The following is a 22,398-nucleotide window of genomic DNA, read 5'->3' on the forward strand; positions in this document are numbered from 1 at the left end:
ATTGAGTAATGCTCAAAACTTGCTAAATCTTTTTATTTCATTTGGATACAGCTGGGAAGGGTTAGAGGCAGTTTTTAATGCCATCTCTATTTCTATTGGAGAGATAGCCCTTCGCTACCTATCACAATTTTGGAGGATGGAGCATATGAAATATGAACAAAACATATCTCTCTATAGTGTGTACTTGTCCCAGTCCAGAGCACTAAGTGCCATTTCTGTCTGCTGCTTCATTCCTCTGCTATCAGCTTGAATCACTTCTGACAAGCTTCTGACAAGTTTTCCTGACACCAGAGAAGAGGTGACAGGGGAGGGACCTCCAGGTGTTTAACAGCCTCAGCTCTGTTCATGGGTGCTGTGTGAAGGGGGGTCCCTTCCCTCCAATCAGAGACTCTCCTTACTGTTGTAACTTCAACTCCCCGCCCCCTGATTTTCAGAGCTGGGAGATCCTGTGTAAATTCAGCACTTTGAATGAATGTAGGGAAAAGACAGCTGCAGATAAACAGGTACAATCAATGTAGGAGGATTTGTTTAATCTATGTGTATCACCTGAGGCCAGTCACTTCACTGGGTGTATGTAAGGGTTTACAACCACTTTAAGTTGGGCTTTAAAGTGTTACTAAACCCACAACAGTAAAATCTGTCTGTATATGCAGTAAAGCATGCTTGTTATTCTCACTGTGGAACCTAAGGAGTTAATCCTCTGTATTGTGTAAAAAGGCTGATTTATCCTATATTCTCTGATCCTCCCCTTCTTCCAGGGTCCTCAAACCATCTCCGGATAGTACAGAGGCTAGGGGGCAAGCTGCACATGCTCAGTTTGGTGTGTATTGCTAGAGTTTTTTTATTTATTTTTATTTGGGAGAGTGCATGTGATCAGCACAGGGCCAATCAGCACTGTCCAGATAGAGGGTCAGGGATCCTGCAGCCTCATAGGACAATCGGGGGAGACTGAAAACTCCTCCTACAAGCTTTAACCAGGCACTGATAGAAGTCATAGGGCTGCTCTAACTGCTTATGAGAAAAGGTATTTAGCAGTTTATATTTACTAAAACTATTGCATTTTCATGTTCTGTGTACTGTGGGAGATCAGATATAGTGAATGAAGGGTCCTGGGTTTAGTAACACTTTAACTGAAGTGTGGTGGAGTAAAATGACTGTCTTTCCTTAATTCCCAGCCTGCATGTGGCTCTTGAGGGCTTTACTGGACACCCATCATCTGAAAAGACTATCTGATCTGCAGTGTATTACCTCCCAGCTAGTTCCTTGCAGGTATCTTTTGCCAGGACAGTGACCGGTGCCATCCCTCCATAGCTAAGCTGGATCGTTTCCACCTGACGGCTGTCCTGTTTAAACTCCACCATCATCCCAGTGGTGACAATAGCGATGTCGTCCTCCCGCCGCGAGGCTTGTTTGAAGGCAGAGAAATATTGCCACTGTAAAACCATCCAACCAACTGTCAGTGAGACTTTAATGAATTCATTAACATCACAGTGAGAAACATAGAACAAGTTCAATGAATGATGTTCATTCCATTAGTAGAGGTGGTGACTTTCATTTCAATTCCATCATACATCATATTATTTTCAAACAAAAGACAATTCCAAGAACTACCCTAAAGTATCTCTAAACCCAAGAACAAAAATGTAAAGCTTTCCAGTCCTTAGTTATGGTGGCTGCATTTGTTTTCTTTATTTTCAGGATTTTTTTCTTTATTTTTACCTGGTCATCCTGCCAGTAACACACTTCCTGTCCTAGGGTGACAATGCTCAATCACAGTATTTATGGTGGATATATTAACACATTTATTAAGGAGCAGCTTTGCCACCTGTAGCCAGTAGCGGTGCAAGTGGGGGGGGGGCTTATTATATAAAAGTGCATGTAGGGCACTGGGCGCAGACCACTAGGGACAAAGGGGGTGTGTATTTTTTTCATACAGTACTGTAATCTATAAGATTACAGTATACTGTTTGTATTGTGTGTATTTACTTTTTTGAATTTGGCGCCGATCTCCGCCCCCGTGCGTCGTAACATCGCAGGGAATGGAGCTCGGAGGCACACGGGCACTGTGTGAATCGAGCAAGGACACAGCTCGATCACACAGCGGGGAGGCATCGCAAGATCCAGGGACAAGGTAAGTATCTCCCTGCCTGTGGACACTGCGAGGCGATCCCGAGTCTGACTCGGGGCTACCGCTTTTGGTTCTGAAATTCCACCCCGAGCCAGACTCGGGAATACCGCCAGGGGGGTTAATGAAGGTACAACATTTAGCAACTTATTTCTACACTTAGAGGTGCCTCTCTTCTCTTTCATACCCTGTAAAAAAATGCTTTGATATACAAGTGCTTTGGATTACAAGCATGTATCTGGAACTAAATATGCTCGCAATCCAAGGTTTTACTGTATAGAGGAATCAGGACCTCCTTCCTCCTGCTGGAGATCCCGCTATTGGTGCATCTCAGGCCTCGTACACACAACCGAGTTTCTCGGCAAAAACCAGCAAGAAACTTTCTGGGATTTTTTTTTTGCCGGGGAAACCGGTCGTGTGTACATTTTTTGACGAGGAAACTGTCAAGGATCCTGTCGAGCCAAAAACAAAGCATGTCTTCTTTTTCCTCGACAGGAATGGAGAAACTTGCCTTGTCGAGTTCCTCGACAGCCTAACAAGGATCTCGACGAGCAAAACGATGTGTTTCGCCCGTCGAGTTCCTCGGCCGTGTGTACGAGGCTTCAGAATTATATTCACTTTTCCCACTGCCTGATCACATTGTTTGCTCATTTTGCAATCATCTGAAATAAGTACCCCCAAATCTATTCCTTCTGTAGTGCTGGCCAACACTGTACCCCCAATGTTGTACTCTCTCAAGGGATTATTTTTCCCATAGTTGGTAAATATAACACATACAGATTCTTATTTCAGCTACTTGCTCTACATGCAATGAGAAGGTAAACACTAAATAGGGGGGTCAGATACCGTCAGAAATGTAAAATATGAACGAAATCGGGTCAGATCCATAGTCAACTCAGATTCAAATCTCAATCTATGGAATGCCTCACATAACTTTTAGTGCTTACAATTGCAGAGGAAATAGTTGCTGAGCTGTTTGATTGTCGAGCTGTATAGGGGAGATGTACAAGTTACACAACTGACCTTTTTTGAGAATGGAATTTCAATAGAGAGAAGGATCTCCTGAGGTTTTAATATTGTTTTTCTGTATCCGGCAAAGAAATTTTCATCCATCTGTACAATCCTTTCATTGTCTGCAAATACAGTTTCATGAAATGAAAGAGGAATTGACAAAGTCACACTTTTCTGTCATATGAGGGACACAAACTGGCAGCTCAAAATATTAAGACATAATGACGTCTTCAAAAGAAAGAACTAATTTTAAAAGGCTTCTGTCATCATCACAAATGATATGCCAACTTCATGGATGTAATCACTGCTCTGGACAGACGGAGAGTAGGCAATACAAATACTCTGATTTGAACAACTTGTATAACCTGAACTAAGTCCGTTACATCCTATATCATTTCCATTGGTTCTACAATGCTGCCCATGAAAATAACTTGATCATCTGAAACCTGCTGACAGAAGAAGTTATTTCCAGTCATTGGGAAGTCATCCAGTCCCACCGTTTAATATGCATCCTCTTGTGCTGAAAATTACTGAAACTATTTTTTTTTTTCTTTCTTGGATAGAGTAGTAAGGGTTTTGATGTGGCTAGCTACATGCATTTCTGTTGAATTATATTTTGTTATGATGTATTCTGCAATCTTTCATGATTTTTCCTATCATTAAAAACTTAAATTATTGTTTTTTGTTTTTACTGTAACCCTGATGAAAGGGGAGCGTTGGTGCCCCTGAAAAAGCATTGACTGTTCTAAGTTTTGAGTCAGGCTGGGTTCACACTGATACGACACGACTGTTGTATGACTATCATCCTACTTTGCCCTGCTACATCTGTCCTACATCGGTCCTACTTCCATCTGACTTGAAGGAACAAGATAAGATTTTACTCCAACTTTGAGATAGTATAACTTGTCTTTTGACCAATCAAAACAATCCCAGAGTGACATAAATAATTTTTACTGCTACTGTAATCACCATGTCGGATGTCACAAGTCGGATGGTTAGGACAAGGATCCTACTTTGATCTGACTTCAATAATATTCAATGGGCTGAATTAGGACCAAAGTTGGACCAAAGTAGTGCAGGGAGCATTTTCTTTTTTTATATAATCTGTATTTATAGAAAAAAAAATATTTTGAGACATTACAGTCAGACATGACAAAATAGAAAATATCCATCATAATAAAACCACAAAAAATAAAATACAGTGAGAGACAGTGATACAGAACTGTCCAACCGTGTATCAATGCAATATACAAAACAATAGGCCCGATTGGCTGTCCAACAAGGAGGATATAAGGAGACGGAGGCGTCAACTACGTGGTCATAGAAACATATGAATCATATCATTATTAAAGCGGATGTGCCATGGGGAAAAAATATTAAAAGCCAGCAGCTACAAATACTGCAGCTGCTGACTTTTAATATTAGGACACTTACCTGTCCTGGAGTCCAGCGCTGATCGCAGCAGAGCACGAGCGATCGCTCGTCTCTCTGCTGCTCCCCCCGCCATCCACGCTGAGGGAACCAGGAAGTGAAGCGCTGCGGCTTCACTGCCCGGTTCCCTATGGCGCATACGCGAGTCGCGCTGCGCCCGCCGATTGGCTCACACGCTGTGTGCTGGGAGCCGAGTGTTCCCAGCACACAACGGGCGACAGACTGGAAGTCAGAAAAACACGTCTTTCGCCCGTAGCGTGTGGCCGGAAGTGGGTGCAAATACCTGTCTTTAGACAGGTATCTGCACCCCCCTCCCCCCTGAATGGTGTCAAATGTGACACCGGAGGGGGGGCGGGTTCCGATCAGCGGGACTCCACTTTAGGGTGGAGAACCGCTTTAAGGTGTCCCCAATTCCTCTGACAGACAACAGTGGCAATTATGGGTAGACATCACCAAGTCGGACAGATGAATTAAACCAAAAAGGGAGAATGTAACAAAGAAACAAACAAAGAATAGTGCACTAATGCAAATTACGTGAGCATACCTGCGGCAATTAATACAGATGTATAAATCGGATCAAGAATCAGTCTGACAATTACTTCCCTCCTATCGGAGAGGACATTACTTCCCTCCTGTCGGTCTGTTGTTCGTGTGTCCGTAGCAACCCCCTCAGCATAGTGAATCCATGTGGCCCATACACTATATGCAGGGAGCATTTTTAAAGTCGGACCGACTTGTGTCGGACCAGTTAAGACGCCTCTCATAGGGAATCATTGATTTGCACACTCATTGATTTGCACACGTCATGCGACATGAGCTCCCAACGTCGGAGCGTTTGTCATACAAGTGTGAACCCAGCCTTAGCACTGATATTTAGGCTGGGTTCACACTGGTACAACAAACGCTCCGACTTTGGAAGCTCATGTCGCATTACGTGTGAAAATCAATAGTTCCCTATGAGAGCTGTCTTAACTCGTCCGACACAAGTCGGTCCGCCATTAAAAATGCTCCCTGTATTACTTTGGTACTTCTTCAGCCCATTAAATATCATTGAAGTCGGCTCAAAGTAGGATCCTTGTCCTAACCATCTGACTTGTGACATTCGACATGGTGATTACAGCAGCAGTAAAAGGAATTTATCTCACTATAGGATTGTTTTGATTGGTCAAATGACAAGTCAGACTATCACAAAGCTGGATCAAAGTAGTATCCTGTTCATTCAAGTTGGATGGATGTAGGACCGATGTAGGACTGATGTCGCAGAGCAAAGTAGGATGACAATCATATGGTATGACTGTTGTGTAGTATCCGTGTGAACCCAGCCTAAAAGATTTTGGACTTCAGGGTTGATTTACTAAAACTGGAGAGTGCAAAATCTGGTGCAGCTGTGCATGGTAGCCAATCAGCTTCTAAGGCCGGCCATACAAGGGTCGAATTCTAAAAACTTTCGTTTGAATTTGGCACCATTAGTGGGCTGCAGCAACAGGCAATTTTCATGCATCGTGATGATTGGGGTATCAAAAAACTGCGCCCGACTGATAACCCACTACTGCGCCAGATGGAAAGAAGTTAAAGCGCCTAGCTGCTGCTTAAATAGATAGTATGTGAAATAAAGGAATATATTTTGTACATAAAGTGTCAATATAAAACCACAGCGCTATGAGAATAAATTAATATTCAAATCTAAATATACAAACACAAGTGTACAATGTGATATCACAATGATAAGTAAATAACTTATAAACTTGTAAACATGCAAAATAAGTGAAAAAAAGGTGAGAAAAAGTTCGTGATGCTACAGAATACGTAACGTATTCAAAAAAGAGAATTCATGTGACTTCAAAAGTAGTTGATCCACTATCCAGGACTTCCACCACACCTCAGTGTTCAGTGCTCCAATCCCCCTCACAGTGGACACTCACCACAATCATATGCCTCCCACTCTCGTGTTTGGCTAACGAGCTTGTAATAAGAGTATCTCCAGGGTATCACCAATATAAATCCAAGTGTTAATTCCGAGAAGTTTCCAAAGTGATAATGCAAAACAAGAGAAAAATGCACAATAGTGTAAAAACGTAAGACCAGTTTATTAAAACACTCAAATGAACCTTCAAAAGTTGCACTCACAAATCAGAATCACAAAAACAGCTTTGTGTGATAGCAGATCACTGCACACTTCAAACTCCTTAACTGTAGATAATAGTGGTCACGGCGGACCCTCGATTAACCGAATGATCTCACCGCAATCCTTGGCACAGCACACCACCTCAAATGATAACTCCTTCACTCGATAACACAAAACAGCTGAAAGATGGCTGCAAACACTCCTAGATGTAACTTGGAACTTCTTTTCTCTCTTTCCTTTTCAAACATGGATTAGGCCACGCCCCGACATGTTTCGACTTCCTGTCTTATTCATGGGTATGGCCAAACCCCCCACTTCCCTCTTTTATATATACTTGGGGTTATATAGCAGCGAATCAGAGCAGAGAGTGACGGAACGCCATCCTCTGCTTGTGTGTATCGCTCTGTCTGGCAGCGAATACGTCACCGGGTCACGTGTAATGGCGCGTCCAATAGGGTGAAAGCATCGCCGTATCTATGGGCGGGAGCTGTGTGTGGCGTCTCACTCGTCAGTCCAGCAGCACTGAGCGCAGCCAATCATGCTGCGTGTCTCTTGTGTCAAATTACCTTGCCGGAAATGACGGGTGAGTGTTGTCTATCGTCAAGGTGCCGCGTTGTCCTAGCAACGGGGGACGCGACCAACTGGTCACATGCACACCGCGGCCAATAAACATTAATCGCAGCAATAGCCCAGACGGAAATGCAATGTACATATGGTACATTGACATATTACACAGCGGTTTATTAATTGTTAAAGAAGGACCATAATAGCAGATTAGTATTAAAATTATTAAGTTGTGTGAGTGTAACAGTATTTACTCAAAAACTAGGGGAACTTTAATCTTAAATAAGGGGACGGTCTCTCGAGAGTCCCCATGACCACCAATCCCCAGTTATTACACACTAAATAAAAAATACATTCAGTATTTAAAATTAAATATAAAATTAGCACTATAACTTAGATCTGATATACAAGTACCACTACTAGCATTATCTTTAATAAATTAATCTAGACTAAATCAATTCATCAAACATAATGTATACATATACTCACTACTATAAGAATATTAAGCATCATGCATGTGAGTAAGTACACAAACTAACTGCATTTAGATTAAAAATACTACTTAATTTGATCAAGGAATGAATGGTTAATGGTGACTATTGATCACAAATGATCCAATAATTCATGGGTAGAACATTTCTGACATCACAATAGTAAGACCAATTAAATTAACATTTAAATAAACATACAAAATGTATGAAAATTTAAACTAGGTGTCTGACCACATACTGACAATTGCAGAGACAAGGGTTTAACTGGTATCACCCATGCTACTTAGCTCATAGTCCTGCATTCCAGTAATCTGGTACAGTCCAGATACGAACTATACGACACATTGTATATTAAGGCCAGTGTTCACCTATAGCATATATCAATGACACAGATAAACAATGAGAACAAAAAAGAAAAGAAAAAAATTGGAGAAATTATATCTGTCAAGAGTTGTTAATAAAACAGTTGAGGTCAACCTCTATGTTTAAACCACGAGGCTGAAGACATCTAAGCAGGTATATCCACTGGGTTTCGCGTTGTGAGAGGTCCCTAATTCTATTTGAACCCCTCCACCCGAAATATACCACGTCAATACCACAGAATTGAATCAAAGATGGATCCTGCTTGTGTCTTTTCTTAAAATGCATTGAGACGCTATGATATTCAAAGCCCTTTTTAATGTTCGCTAAATGTTCAGCAATTCGCACCCTAAGCAATCTCTTTGTCCTCCCCACATAGAGTAGACCACATGGACACCATAATAGATAAACCACGTAAGAGGAGTTACATGTGCTAAATTCTTTAATCTCAAAAGGACTACCATCACTTCCTCTTACTTGACATATCCCCCTGTTGTGTATTTTGACTGTTCGACAACATATACATCTTCCACAGGGAAAAAAACCTTTCAAGTCAATTTTAATGGAGGAAGTTGGGGGGTCCAGAATTTTCCGGACAACTTTATCTCCGAAATTTGGTGCCTTTCGGTAGATAAACCGAGGGTGATCCGGTATTATAGTACCCAAATGTGTGTCTCTGGCCAGGATGTGCCAATGTTTACGAAAAATCGTTTCAACATCCTTGTATTGGGAATGAAAGCCTGTTAGAAAACCCCATTGATGCTGGCTGTTAGACTCAACAGATACCCTCTTCCTTAAACATTGTTCCCTCGGTACTTCTGCTACATCTCTTATGATGTTATTCAATTTCGCTTCATTGTACCCCTTCTGTACAAATCTCTGTTTCAACATAGTTGCTTGTTCTAGATAGTCTGATTCCTCAGTACAATTTCTCCTTACTCTTAGGAACTGTCCTTTCGGGATATTACTTATCCACGCCGGATGATGTCCACTCCGGATCGACAAGTAGCTGTTACGATCGGTTGTTTTGAAATGTACTTTCGTCTTCAATTTCCCATTTAGATGTTCGATGTTGACATCAAGAAAATCTACTGAATTCATACTAATATTATATTCAAGCTTGATGTTGTTCTTATTGTTGTTGAGATCTGTCAGGAACAATCCGAGATCCACCTCCGATCCCTCCCAAATAAGTAAGAGATCGTCGATGAATCTGCGATAGAAGATGAGCTGTTGTCTCTGATTGCAGAAGATATATCTATCCTCCCACTCCGCCATAAACAGGTTGGCGAGGCTGGGGGCAAACTTAGCCCCCATAGCCACGCCAACCTGTTGCGAGAAGAAAAAGCCATTGAACCAAAAATAGTTGTGCGCCATGCAGAACTCCAGAGCTTGGCCTAAAAATTTCTTTTGGACATGGGGAATGTCATCCCTCCTACTCAGTGCCCAGTTTAATGCCAGCGCAGCGTCCTCATGCTGGATTATAGTATAAAGGGACGCTACGTCCGCTGTTACCAATATGATGTTGGACCCAGGGTTGATATTTAATAACTCTAAAGATGTTAATAAATCCGTTGTGTCTTTCAGGAACGCCCTGGTATTACGGACACTCGGCTGGAGAAACTTATCTAAGTATTCTCCCAACCTAGCAGTCACAGAACCAATCCCATTTACAATGGGTCGGGCTGGTGGGACTGTTGGATGTTTATGTATCTTAGGTAACGTGTATATCACTGGAGTCCTACATACAGAGGGGGCTAGATAAGCTTTTTCTTTGGCATTAAGAGCCTGCGTCCGGTATCCCCAACAAACTAGAGCATCCAATTGCGATTTGTAGTCCTCAGTAGGGTCTGAACCCAATCTCCTGTAGGTAGCAGGGTCGCTTAACAGTGTGGTCAATTGATTCAGATAAAACTCTTTATCCATAACGACCACTCCGCCTCCCTTATCTGCAGGGCGGATGATGATCTCCTTGTTGTTTTCAAGGCTTTTTATTCCTTCTTTTATAAATTCAGGGTTCACCTTCTTCTTTTGAGGTAATTCATCAATATCCTTCAACACCAAATGCTTGAAGACCTCGATGTAATGATCATTTGAGGTGGTGTGCTGTGCCAAGGATTGCGGTGAGATCATTCGGTTAATCGAGGGTCCGCCGTGACCACTATTATCTACAGTTAAGGAGTTTGAAGTGTGCAGTGATCTGCTATCACACAAAGCTGTTTTTGCGATTCTGATTTGTGAGTGCAACTTTTGAAGGTTCATTTGAGTGTTTTAATAAACTGGTCTTACGTTTTTACACTATTGTGCATTTTTCTCTTGTTTTGCATTATCACTTTGGAAACTTCTCGGAATTAACACTTGGATTTATATTGGTGATACCCTGGAGATACTCTTATTACAAGCTCGTTAGCCAAACACGAGAGTGGGAGGCATATGATTGTGGTGAGTGTCCACTGTGAGGGGGATTGGAGCACTGAACACTGAGGTGTGGTGGAAGTCCTGGATAGTGGATCAACTACTTTTGAAGTCACATGAATTCTCTTTTTTGAATACGTTACGTATTCTGTAGCATCACAAACTTTTTCTCACCTTTTTTTCACTTATTTTGCATGTTTACAAGTTTATAAGTTATTTACTTATCATTGTGATATCACATTGTACACTTAAATTTTCATGCATCACAAGTCAGATGGTTAGGAGAAGGATCCTATTTTGATCCGACTTCAATGATATTCAATGGGCTGAAGTAGGACCAAAGTCAGACCAAAGTAGTGCAGGGAGCATTTTCAAAGTCTGAGCGGCTTGTGTCGGACCAGTTAACTGCTTGCCAACCAGCACACGACGATATACGTCGACGGCATGGAGAGGCAGAAGGACGTATATATACGTCCCCTTTAAGAAGCGGCATTGTGGACACGAATATGTATCGGCCTAAACTGAGGAAAAAATAATGTTTTGTATATTTTTGGGGATATTTATTATAGCAAAAAGTTAAAAATATAGAATTTTTTTCAAAATTGTCGCTCTATTTTTGTTTATAGTGCAAAAAATAAAAACCGCAGAGGTGATCAAATACCAGCAAAAGAAAGCTCTATTTGTGGGAAAAAAAGGACGTAAATTTTATTTGGGAGCCACGTCGCACGACCGCGCAATTGTTAGTTAAAGCGACGCAGTGCCAAATCGCAAAAAGTTGCCTTGTCTTTGGCCAGCAAAGTGGTTAAGACGTTGTGCGACATGAGCTCCCAAAGTTAAAGCATTTGTCTTATCAGTGTGAACCCGGTCTAAATATCAGTGCTAACTCAAAACCTAGAACAGACAATGCTTTTTCAGGGGTACCAACGCTCCCCTTTCATCAGGGTTACAGTAGAAAGAAAAAACAATAATTGAAGTATTTAAATGAAAGGAACAATCGTGAAAGATTGCAGAATACATCATAACAAAATATAATTCAACAGAAATTCATGTAGCTATCCACATCAAAACCTTTACTACTCTAAAAAATAAAGTAAAAGTTTCAGTAATTTTCAGCACAAGAGGATGCATATTAAACGGTGGGACTGGATGACTTCCCAATGACTGGAAATAACTTCTTCTGTCAGCAGACTTCAGATGATCAAGTTATTTTCATGGTCAGCATTGTAGAACCAATGGAAATGATATAGGATGTAATAGACTTAGTTCAGGTTATACAAGCTGTTCAAATCAGAGTATTTGTATTGCCTACTCTCCGTCTGTCCAGAGCAGTGATTACATCCATCATTTTTTTTTTCCTGCAACCAAAGAAAATTGCTTTGTCTATGGCCAGATTTAGGGCCATATCATCAAAAGAGATACGACGGCGTATCTACTGATACGCCGTCGTATCCCTGTTTCTATCTTTGGAACTGATCCACAGAATCAGTTTCCAAGAGATAGACAGAAGGGGCCAGATTCACAAAGAGATACGACGGTGTATCTCCTGATACGCCGTCGTATCTCTGACTTACACCGGTCTTATCTATGCGCCTGATTCATAGAATCAGTTACGCATAGATATGGCTAAGATCCGACAGGTGTAACTGTGTTACACCGTCGGATCTTATTTGTAATTTAAAAATGGCGCGGGGGGCGTTCCCGCTGATTTACGTTGAATAATATGTAAATCAGCGAAATTCACGACGCAGTGTTGTTACGACGTTTCCGTAGCGGCTTTCCCGGCGTATACTTACCCCTGCTTCCATGAGGCGCAGCCAATGTTAAGTATAGGCGTCGTTCCCGCGTCGATTTTGAATTTTTTTACGTCGTTTGCGTCGCGCGTCGCAAGTTACGCTCACGTCGAAACCACTGACGTCCTAGTGACGTCAGTGGGAGCAATGCACGCCGGGAAATTTCACGGACGGCGCATGCTCATTTAAATCGGCGCGTGAACGCGCCTGATTTAAATAGTACACTCCCCCTAGCCGCGGAATTTGAATTCCGCCGGGGGATTTGCGAGACGCCGCCGCAAGTTTGGAGGTAAGTGGTTTGTGAATTACCCACTTGCCTCTCAAACTTGCGGCAGGGTATCTTAAATCAGATAGATCACGCGGATATAAAGATCCGCTGATCTACCTGAATCTAGCCCAAGATCCGGCATGTGTAAGGGACTTACACTGCCGGATCTTAGGATGCAGTACCGCATCCGCCGCTGGGGGCATTTTGCGCCGAAATGCCGCCTCGGGTATGCAAATTAGCACTTTTCAGCTTCGTTTTTTCTCCGTAAGTATTAAGTTGCATGTGTAAAATTAGGGCTGCTTTTACAAAGTGTAAACTGTTTACACCTTGTAAAAGCAGACCCTTCTGTCCAGCGACGCGTTTTTTTTTTTGTTTTAAATTTTTTTTTCCCGCCGTATCTTTTTTTTTTCCCGACGCAACTTTATTGACCCATCGCGATCCACAAAGCTTGGCGTAACGTAATTTCGCGCTATGCACGTCGGGAAAATGACGTCGCGAGCATGCGCAGTACGGCCGGCGCGGGAGCGTGGGAATCGCCCCCATTTGAAGAGGAACGCCTTGCGCCGGCCGGATTTAAGTTACACCGCTCAAAATTTCTAGGTAAGTGCTTTGTGGATCGGGCACTTAGTTAGAGATTTTGCGGCGGTGTAACTTAAATGGAAAAAGTTACGTTGCGCCAGGTTTTTGAGGATTAGGCCCTTAGTTCTTTAGTCTGGTGCTCTCAATAGACTTTTTACATGTAGGTTTTTACTGCTGTCTTTGTCCTAACTATGTAGACTCACCTTCTCTCTATTTGTAATGGAGGCCAATGTCATTGGAACAGAAAGTGATAGGATGCCCAAAAAATGTATGGGAATAGAGGGGAAACATAGGGACACTTTTTCTGTTAATACCTGTCCAATGAGGGATTTCCACTAATTTCCAACAAATTTCCTCTTTCTCCCATGAAAAATAAAACCTCTCTAGCAATACACACCAAACTGAGCACCTGTTCTATCAGGAGATGAATTGAGGACAGTGGGAGAAGGTGAGTATCGAAGATGACAGGATCACAGGATTATTGTTGTGGGTTTAGTAACACTTTAAGGCCAGTTTGGCAAATCATTTCATTCCTACATAGCAGCAAGCAATCAAGAATAAAGATGAATTGGAATAAAAATCTCCCAATTTTTTATCCCCTCCATGCAAGTTAGGCAGTATTGGGAGTTAACTACACATGCCTTCCTCCTCTCCATAGACTCCAACTACCAGTCTAGTTCAGGAGTTTGAATCTGACTGCTAGTTCATTGGTCCATTCAACAGATGGTGGTTGGTATTGTCCCTGACACAAACTGTATTCTGATTGGTACCTTGAGAGATGAGGTGCAGTTTGCTGCTGCTTGCCATGAACACTGGGTTCAGGTCAGAAATCGGACTGGCCGTCATGATATTTCCTCCAATAGCCTATAAATGACCACCAGGGACAATACAGACAAGTGTCAAATTCAATGCAAATACTATATAAAACAATTCAAGATACTATAAGGGACACAAAAGTATTGAAGCCTGAGGGTCAACGTGACAGACAGAAAACTAGCAACTTAAAGAAGAGGCCCGGAATGGCAAACGGCATTTCAAAAAGTACAAATTGTAAACCCGTAAACCATTTCTTGCTACAAGAAACTGTTTAAAAACAACAGGCATAGGCTAATAAGAGCTGGTAAAGCTCAGGTATATGGATTTGCGCTAGTATTGCATTTGTGTATTTCAGTCGAGCATCAAAATGTTTGTTAATAACCAGGGCTTTTTTTCAGGGGGAACTTGGGGGAACTCAGTTCCACCACCTCTGGCTCAGACCCTTTGGTGCCTGCTCACCACAATCACTTGTAAACACAGAAGTCTGGTTTCTGTGTTTACAAGTGACAGCTTTGTAACCCCTTGAACTCTGCACTATGTATGTAATGCAATTCTGGTATTTAATTCCCCCATTGTTTGTGAAATCTGAACGGGTCGTGGTTGAGTTCCTGCACCTATTTTCTGAGAAAAAAAGCTCTGTTAATAACCACTTCAGCCAGAAGATTTGGATGCTCAATGACCAGGCCATTTTTTGCGATACGGCACTGCGTCTCTTTAACTGACAATAGCGCGGTGTTGTACCCAAACAAAACTGGCGTCCTTTTTTTCCAACAAATAGAGCTTTCTTTTGGTGGTATTTTATCACCTCTGCGGTTTTTATTTTTTGCGCTATAAACAAAAAAAGACCGACACCGACTGAAAAAAAACACAATATTTTTTTCATTTTTGCTATAATAAATATCCCCATTTAAAAAAAAAAATTTCCTCAGTTTAGGCCGATGTGTATTCTTCTAGATATTTTCGGTAATAAAAATCGTAATAAGCGTATCTACAAGTTATAACGTCTACAAAATAGGGGAAATATTTATGGCATTTTTGTTATTATAATTTTTTTACTAGTAATGGTGGTGATCAGGACTTGGACATTATGGCGGACAGATCGACACTTTTGACACATTTTTGGGACCATTGGCATTTATACAGCAATCAGTGCTATAAAAATGCACTGATTACTGTGTAAATGTCACTGGCAGAGAAGGGGTTAACAGTGGGGCGATCAAGGGGTTAACTGTGTGTCCTAGGGAGTGATTCTAACTGTGGGGGGATGGGACTGAAGGAGGAGGACGATAGTTGTTCATACTTAGTATGATCGCGGGTGCCCAGCAGTCATCGTGCCCGGCTCTGGCGCATCAGCTTCAACATCGCGCCTCCGGCGCCCGCTATTGGTCAAAAGGTGAACCGACGAACAGCTACGCCGGTTCGCTCAGGGGAGCCAATCTGCCGCAGTAAAACTGCAGCGGCTGGTCCAGAAGGGGTTAAAGGGGTTGTGCATAATTGGGAAAAAATAAGGGGGTGGAGGTGGAAGTTGCATAACAAACACATGTATAGAGTAGAAGAAGTAAGAAAGGTAGAAAAGGAAAGGCCAACAAGAAGGAGAATACAGGACCAATATGGAAAGTAATTATAAACCAACAAACCAAGAAGTATACTAAAGCAAAACAATTGTGGACCCTAGTGTACTGTTAATGCTTTGGCATACAAAGACATTTCAGACAATTAAGTGCTTACAACCTTGTGATAGCAGTTTCTGTTCCACCATGCTTGTACCCCTGTGGCTTAGTTTGACACCAGTTTGGTATGGAGAAACTTGACTGGTTTGCACCGACCCCTTACCTCATCTCTGCTGAACACCTTTTAGAATGAATTAGAATGCCAGTTGTGAGCCAGGTGATCTTCTCATCCAGCATGAGTACATTACCCCACAAATACTCATTTGGCTGAATGGGCAAAAATTCTAACAAACACACTCCAAAATCTTGTTGAAAGCCATCCTAGAAGAGTGGAGGCCAATGTGGAGGCCAATGTTAATTTTGGCAGCAAATTTCGATTTAGTTTTAGTCTTAGTCTTATGCCGCATACACACGATCGGAAATTCCGACAAGAAATTGGATTGGAGTGGATTTTTTTCCCGACGGAATGTTGGCTCAAACTTGTGTTGCATACACACGGTCACACAAAATTTTGACTGTCAGGAACACGGTGACGTACAACACTACAACGAGCTGAGAAAAATTAAGTTCAATGATTCCGAGCATGCGTCGAATTGTTTCGAGCATGCGTGTATGTTTGCACATCGGAATTGCATACAGACGATCGGAATTTCCGACAAGAACTTTTCCCGTTGGAAAAATTGAGAACCAGCATTCAAATTTTTGCTGTCGGAAATTCCGACAGAAAAAGTCCGATGGAGCCTACGCACGGTCAGAATTTTCGACCAAAAGCTCACATCGGACTTTTCATGTCGGAAATGGCATTTTAGTTTTAGTCCCATTTTAGTCTTCTGCAATTGTTTTAGTTTTAGTCGTATTTAGTCGACTAAAATCTTCAGTACATTTTAGTCATATAAAATCAAATGGGTGTAATTAAATTGTAATGCATTAGTGAACATTTCTCTACAATTTCTAAACTCATTATATACTGCTGGAACGAAAAATCGAATATGTTATTATTTATGGTATTGAGATATGAACATGCACTACAGAAGACCAGTGTTAATTTTGAAGTTAAAGTTCAATTTAGCTTTAGACCCCTTTCACATTGAGGCGTTTTTCATGCGGTACAGCGCTAAAAATAGCGCTGCTATACCGCATGAAAAAACCTGCCCTGTAGTGTTCAATGTGAAAGCCCGAAGGCTTTCACACTGAAGCGGTGCGCTAGCAGGAGCTCTCCAAAAGTCCTGCTAGCCGCATCTTTACCGCGGTATAGGAGCGGGGTGTTTACCGCTCCTATACCGCGCCTTCCCATTGAAATCAATGGAAAAGCGCGGTAATACCGCCCGCAACGCGGGCGGTATTAACCCTTTTTGGCTGCTAGCAGGGGTTAAAACCTCACCGCTATTGCCCGAATATTGCGGTAAATACGACGGTATAGCCGCGCTACAAATAGCGCGGCTATACCGTCACCGCGGCTCCACGCCTCAATGTGAAAAAGGTCTAAGTCTCATGCCGCTGACTTTTTTCATCGGAAATTCCGATTGTGTGTGGGCCCCATCCGACTTTTTTTCATCGGTGTTTAGAAATAGAACATGTTTTATTTTTTTACGAAAAAAAAAAAAAAAAAACGATAGAAAATTCCTATCGTCTGTGTGCAACTCCGACAGAGAAAAAACCCACGCATGCTCAGAATCAAGTCGACGCATGCTCAGAAGCATTGAACTTAATTTTTCGCGGCTCATCGTAATGTTTTAAGTCACCGCGTTTTGGACGGTCGGAATTTGGTCTGATGGTGTGTATGCAAGACAGCTTGAACGAAATTCAGACGAAAAATTCCATCGGATTTTAGGCCATCGGAAATTCCGATCGTGTGTACGGGGCATTAGTCTTTTGACTAAAAATGCCATTTTAGTTTTAGTCATATTTTAGTCATCTCAATTGTTTTAGTTTTAGTCATATTTTAGTCAACTAAAATAGTATTTATTTAGTCGACTTATTTTTTTTTAGTAGTTTTAGTTGACAAAATTAACACTGGTGGAGGCTGTCATAACGCCAAAGAATCAGGGCCAACTTCATAATAATGAATATGGGTTGGTGTAATGGTCAGGTATCCACAAACTTTTGTTGATATTGAATATATGCAGACCCTTCAAAGGTGAGTTGAGCTTAGTCCCAGCTTTGCATGTTTGCGTTCATAGCTTTGTGCATATCCTTACAGCAACATTACGGATCTGCTGCCCAGCAAACCACCTCAGCTGCTCCAGGACAGCGCAGAACACTTCTGTTTTGTACGCTGGAAGCTCTGCAACTGCTTTCTGAAGGACCTCGCCAATCATGGTCAAGGTACACGATGCGCCAAAACAAATGCCTAGAAAAGAAAGCACAAGTAGTTGATTGTACATAGAGTTTGCAGGAAAGTCCGCTCACCACGCACTACAGCTATTTAGAAATGAAAAGCCGGTTTACAGTTTATTTTTGTGCACAGCTTTTCATGCAGGTGTTCAGGCGCTGATAATACGGCACCTTGTAAATGGGTGTCAAAGCTGGTACCCCATTCATTTCGGATATGATATTATTTTTGTTGCTGTTACTGCCACAACAAAATATACATGACTGCCCACCTTTCCTTTGGCTGCCAGAAGAGAGGAAAAAAGGCCCCACTTAAAGGGGTGGTTCACCCTAAAAAATACTTTTTTTTATTACACTGGCCCCCCACATTACAATACGATTAAGGCTATTATTTTTTTTTTTATGCTGTACATACCTTTGTACAGCATATTCACCCGTGGCTTCCGGCTTGCGAGTCCCGCGGGAGTGGGCGTTCCTAACATGTCTGTGATTGACGTTTTGACCAAAAACGAGCCCCCCCCCGTCGCGTAAGCCGCGTCACGATTGGCGAAAGGAGCCGAACGGCGATGCGCATGCGCAGTATAGCGCCGACTCGCCGTTCGGCTCCTTTCGCCAACTGTGACGCGGCTTACGCGACGGGGGGAGCTCGTTTTTGGTCAAAACGTCAATCACAGACATGTTAGGAACGCCCACTCCCGCGGGACTCGCAACCCCGAAGCCAAAGGTATGTACAGCATCAAAAAAATAATAATAGCCTTAATCGTATTGTAATGTGGGGGGCCAGTGTAATAAAAAAAAGTAGTTTTTAGGGTGAACCACCCCTTTAAGTCACAACTCTTACACGGGAGTGAGGACTCCCAACCCTTACAGCACTTGGGGCCAGATTCACAAAAGAGATACGACGGCGTTCATAGAATCAGTTACGCATAGCTGGCCCTAAGATCCGACAGGTGTAATTGAATTACACCGTCGGATCCTAGGATGCAATACTTCGGCCGCCGCTGGGGGGAGTTTGCGTCGTAAACCAGTGTCGGGTATGCAAATTAGCAGTTACGGCGATCCACAAAGGTTTTTCCCGACGTTACGTCGGCGCAAGTCTTAGTTTCCCGTCGCAAAGTTAGGGGTACTTTAACATGGTGTAAAATTACTCCACCATGTTAAAGTATGCCCGTCTTTCCCGCGTCGCTTTTGAATTTTTTTGTTTTCCCGGCGTAAGTACGTTACGCACGTTGCGATTCTCAACATGTCGGCGCGTCGTAATTTCGCGCAAAGCACGTCGGGAAATTTGCGAACGGAGCATGCGCAGTACGTCCGGCGCGGGAGCGCGCCTAATTTAAATGGTACCCGCCCCATTTGAATTGCGCCGGACGTGTTTACCATACACCGCCGCAAGTTTACAGGTAAGTGCTTTGTGGATCTGGCACTTAGACTGAAAACTTGCGGCGGTGTAACGTAAACGGGTTACGTTACGCTGCGCCGCAGGTACGAGAATCTGGCCCTTGGTGCCTGAGCAGTCAATCACTAAGCACCAGTGCTGTCAGATGGGAGAAAGGGGAGTGAGTACAATGCCCAGGGAGTAGGCACTGCTGTACACACCTTTCACAGAGCCTGCCACCTGAGCTACAGAGATGTTGAAAGGAAGAGTTCCAGGAGGCGCGTTCAGTACAGGAATCACTGCTTGCTGTTAGCAAGGTACCATGGGATATGTAGTCCTTACAGATTGAAACTAAACAGCACTGGTGATGCAAAGCATGCAGGAAGTTGTGGAAAACAGACAGGCAGCACTTTACAATATGAAAGGAGATTTTTTGCAAGTAAGCGTATAGTGATTGCCAATAATAAATGTTGTTTGCATTGCTATTACAATGCTGATGTTATAAAATTACAGTGTATGATGTGATCATATAACTCCTTTTAATAGTTTGACTGATGTTTAGGAAGGTCCAGACAATTAGTGGCTCTGCCTGAGCAGCCATCCCCCTTGTCAGCCGGGGGAATTGACCACATGATCGCCCACTGGGAGGAGTGGGAACTTTGGTGGCTACAGTGGCACACATATTTTAAGACCTCTTACATTTCGTTGAATTTATAGTTACACAAGCAACTCAGTCACCCTATTCTAATGATCAAGGTGTTGAAAATTGTCTGGAGACTTTAGTTATCTGAGAAAAGGACAGGGAGTTAAGAACGTTTCTAAAACCACCTTGTTCTACTTTCACAATCAAATCATCAGTAGCAAGAAGTTGTTTTATAAGAAATGGCCCACTTCCAAAGAAAATAAAATGTAATACTTACCATCCTGGGTGTGCTCAACCTTATTTAACTCTGAAATCCAATTGGGGGAGATAATTACTGGATAACGCAGGTTTTTGAACTTGGTCTCAATACCTGAGAAGAATAACAAATTAATCACATATGACACAAACATTTTAGATAAAAACATTTCTGCATTTTTTAATGTTGGAGCTAAAACAGACTTTTTCTGTCAAATAATGGTTTATTGCTAAAGGCTAGATTAAAGACAGAAACAAAGGCCCAGATTCTCGTAGACGCGCCTATCTATAGGCGGGCGTAGCGTATCTCAGATACACTACGCCGCGGTAACTTAGTGAGGCAGGTCCCGTATTCACACATAACTTGCGCCCAAAGTTACAGTGGCGTAGTATAACTGTGCCGGCGTAAGCACGCGCAATTCAAAGTAGGCTGGTGTGGGCGTGTTTTATGGTAATGAATAGTGACCCAACGTGATTGACGCTTTTATCGAACGGCGTATGCGTACGGCGTATGCGCATGCGCATGCTCAAAATTACGCCGCAAATAGTCAATGCTTTCGACGTGAACGTAACTTACGTCCAGCCCCATTCACGGACGACTTACGCAAACAATGTAAAATACGACGCTGTTCGTATGTTTCTGACGTCCATACCTAACATGACTTACCCCTGCTTTATGAGGGGTAACTTTACGCCGGCGTATGTCTTACGTAAACGACGTATCTTGATACGCCGGGCGCACGTACGTTCGTGAATCGGCGTATCTAGCTAATTTGCATATTTGACACGGAAATCTACGGAAGCGCCACCTAGCGGCCAGCGTAAATATGCAACTAAGATACGATGGCGTAAGAGACTTACGCTGCTCGTATCTAAGCCAAATTTATGCATAACTGATTCTAAGAATCAGGCGCATTGATACGACTGCTCTCATTTGGACTTACGACGGCGTACGTGGCGATACGCCGTGGTAAGTCCTTTGAGAATCTGGGCCAGATTGTTTATGCCACTGTGTTTCAAATTCATCACAAAAGAAGAGATTGAAATTAAGCAGATTTCAGGTAATGATCCCTGGGAGATGTATGAAAACAAGCAGCCCTTTTGGGTCCGGACATTGAAGAGTTCCCTACTTTAATGTCGGAATCCACCCAGATATCTGATGGGCAGCTGGCTCAGCCTCTCAGCATGCTGCTGAGAGGCTGGACCACCCGCTCCTTCACAGCCCAGCGCTCCAGTGAGTACTGGTAGGGCAGAGCAGAGAGCCGGTGACTGTCAGTTACTGTCTCTCTGCTCACTAAAGACAGAGAACCAAGCAATTAAAAGTGTTTGCATTCTCAGGATCAGTCTTAGGGCTCGTACACACGATCGAGGAATCGTCAGAAAAGACACATCGTTTTCCTGGACGAGTTCCTTGTTAGGATTGTCGAGAAACTTGACAAGCTTGCTTTGCGTACACACGGTCAAGACCAAATCTCCTCGTTCTCAAATGCGGTGACGTACAACACATACAACGACAGGGGAAGTTTGATTCCACTGGCACAACCCTTGGGGCTGCTTTTGCTAATCTCATGTTACTGCGTGTTAAAGTGGAAGTAAACCCTCCTATCGTTTTCAGCCATGGAAGCGGATATCTTGGCCTCTGTTTAATCTGCAGCTGCCATGATGCTGTACATGTGATCCGTTATGAAACCAGCCATTGGATGGTTTGACAGTTTGGTTTAGAGCACAAGCAAATGTGACAGCTAGCACTTCCGGCATGCCGGGAATGTTAACTGTTTTTTGTAACTATCAAATTGAAGGGTTTACTTCCGCTTTAAGTAAAGGTTTGGTAAGAGACGATTTGCACTTTTCATACTGTTACTTCGTGACGAATGTGCTATCTCCATTACAAACGCTATCATATTTTTTCTTAAGGCGTTGTTTACTTTGCTTCTATATATAAAAGACATTTTGCTTTTGATGCACAGTTTATTTATTGTGGTGTCACCATATATTTTTGTGCAATCACATTTGATAACTATTCACATAACGTGTGCTATATTGGGCTTATTATATTTCACTTGTTCAATTTAATATATTTTTATTTATGATTAGCGCAGCACTTTTGGGGAATTATCATCTGAAACATTTGTAGCATTTGCCCCAATTT

At 42.5% G+C, this 22,398-nt stretch overlaps 1 protein-coding gene across 1 annotated transcript in view; it reads right to left on the reverse strand.

Annotated features, from left to right (window-relative positions):
- Window positions 1–22,398, reverse strand: part of XDH (xanthine dehydrogenase) — a 125,465-nt gene that overhangs the window by 65,686 nt on the left and 37,381 nt on the right. Inside the window, exons 10-14 of the mRNA XM_040351324.1 lie at window positions 20,272–20,364; window positions 17,844–17,995; window positions 13,930–14,023; window positions 3,149–3,258; window positions 1,249–1,433 (exon numbers count right to left, since the gene is read on the reverse strand). Coding sequence (XP_040207258.1) covers window positions 1,249–1,433; window positions 3,149–3,258; window positions 13,930–14,023; window positions 17,844–17,995; window positions 20,272–20,364 — 634 coding nt within the window. The remainder of the gene's footprint in view (window positions 1–1,248; window positions 1,434–3,148; window positions 3,259–13,929; window positions 14,024–17,843; window positions 17,996–20,271; window positions 20,365–22,398) is intronic.

This window comes from Rana temporaria, chromosome 4 (genome assembly GCF_905171775.1).
Source record: "Rana temporaria chromosome 4, aRanTem1.1, whole genome shotgun sequence".
Taxonomy (NCBI): domain Eukaryota; kingdom Metazoa; phylum Chordata; class Amphibia; order Anura; family Ranidae; genus Rana; species Rana temporaria.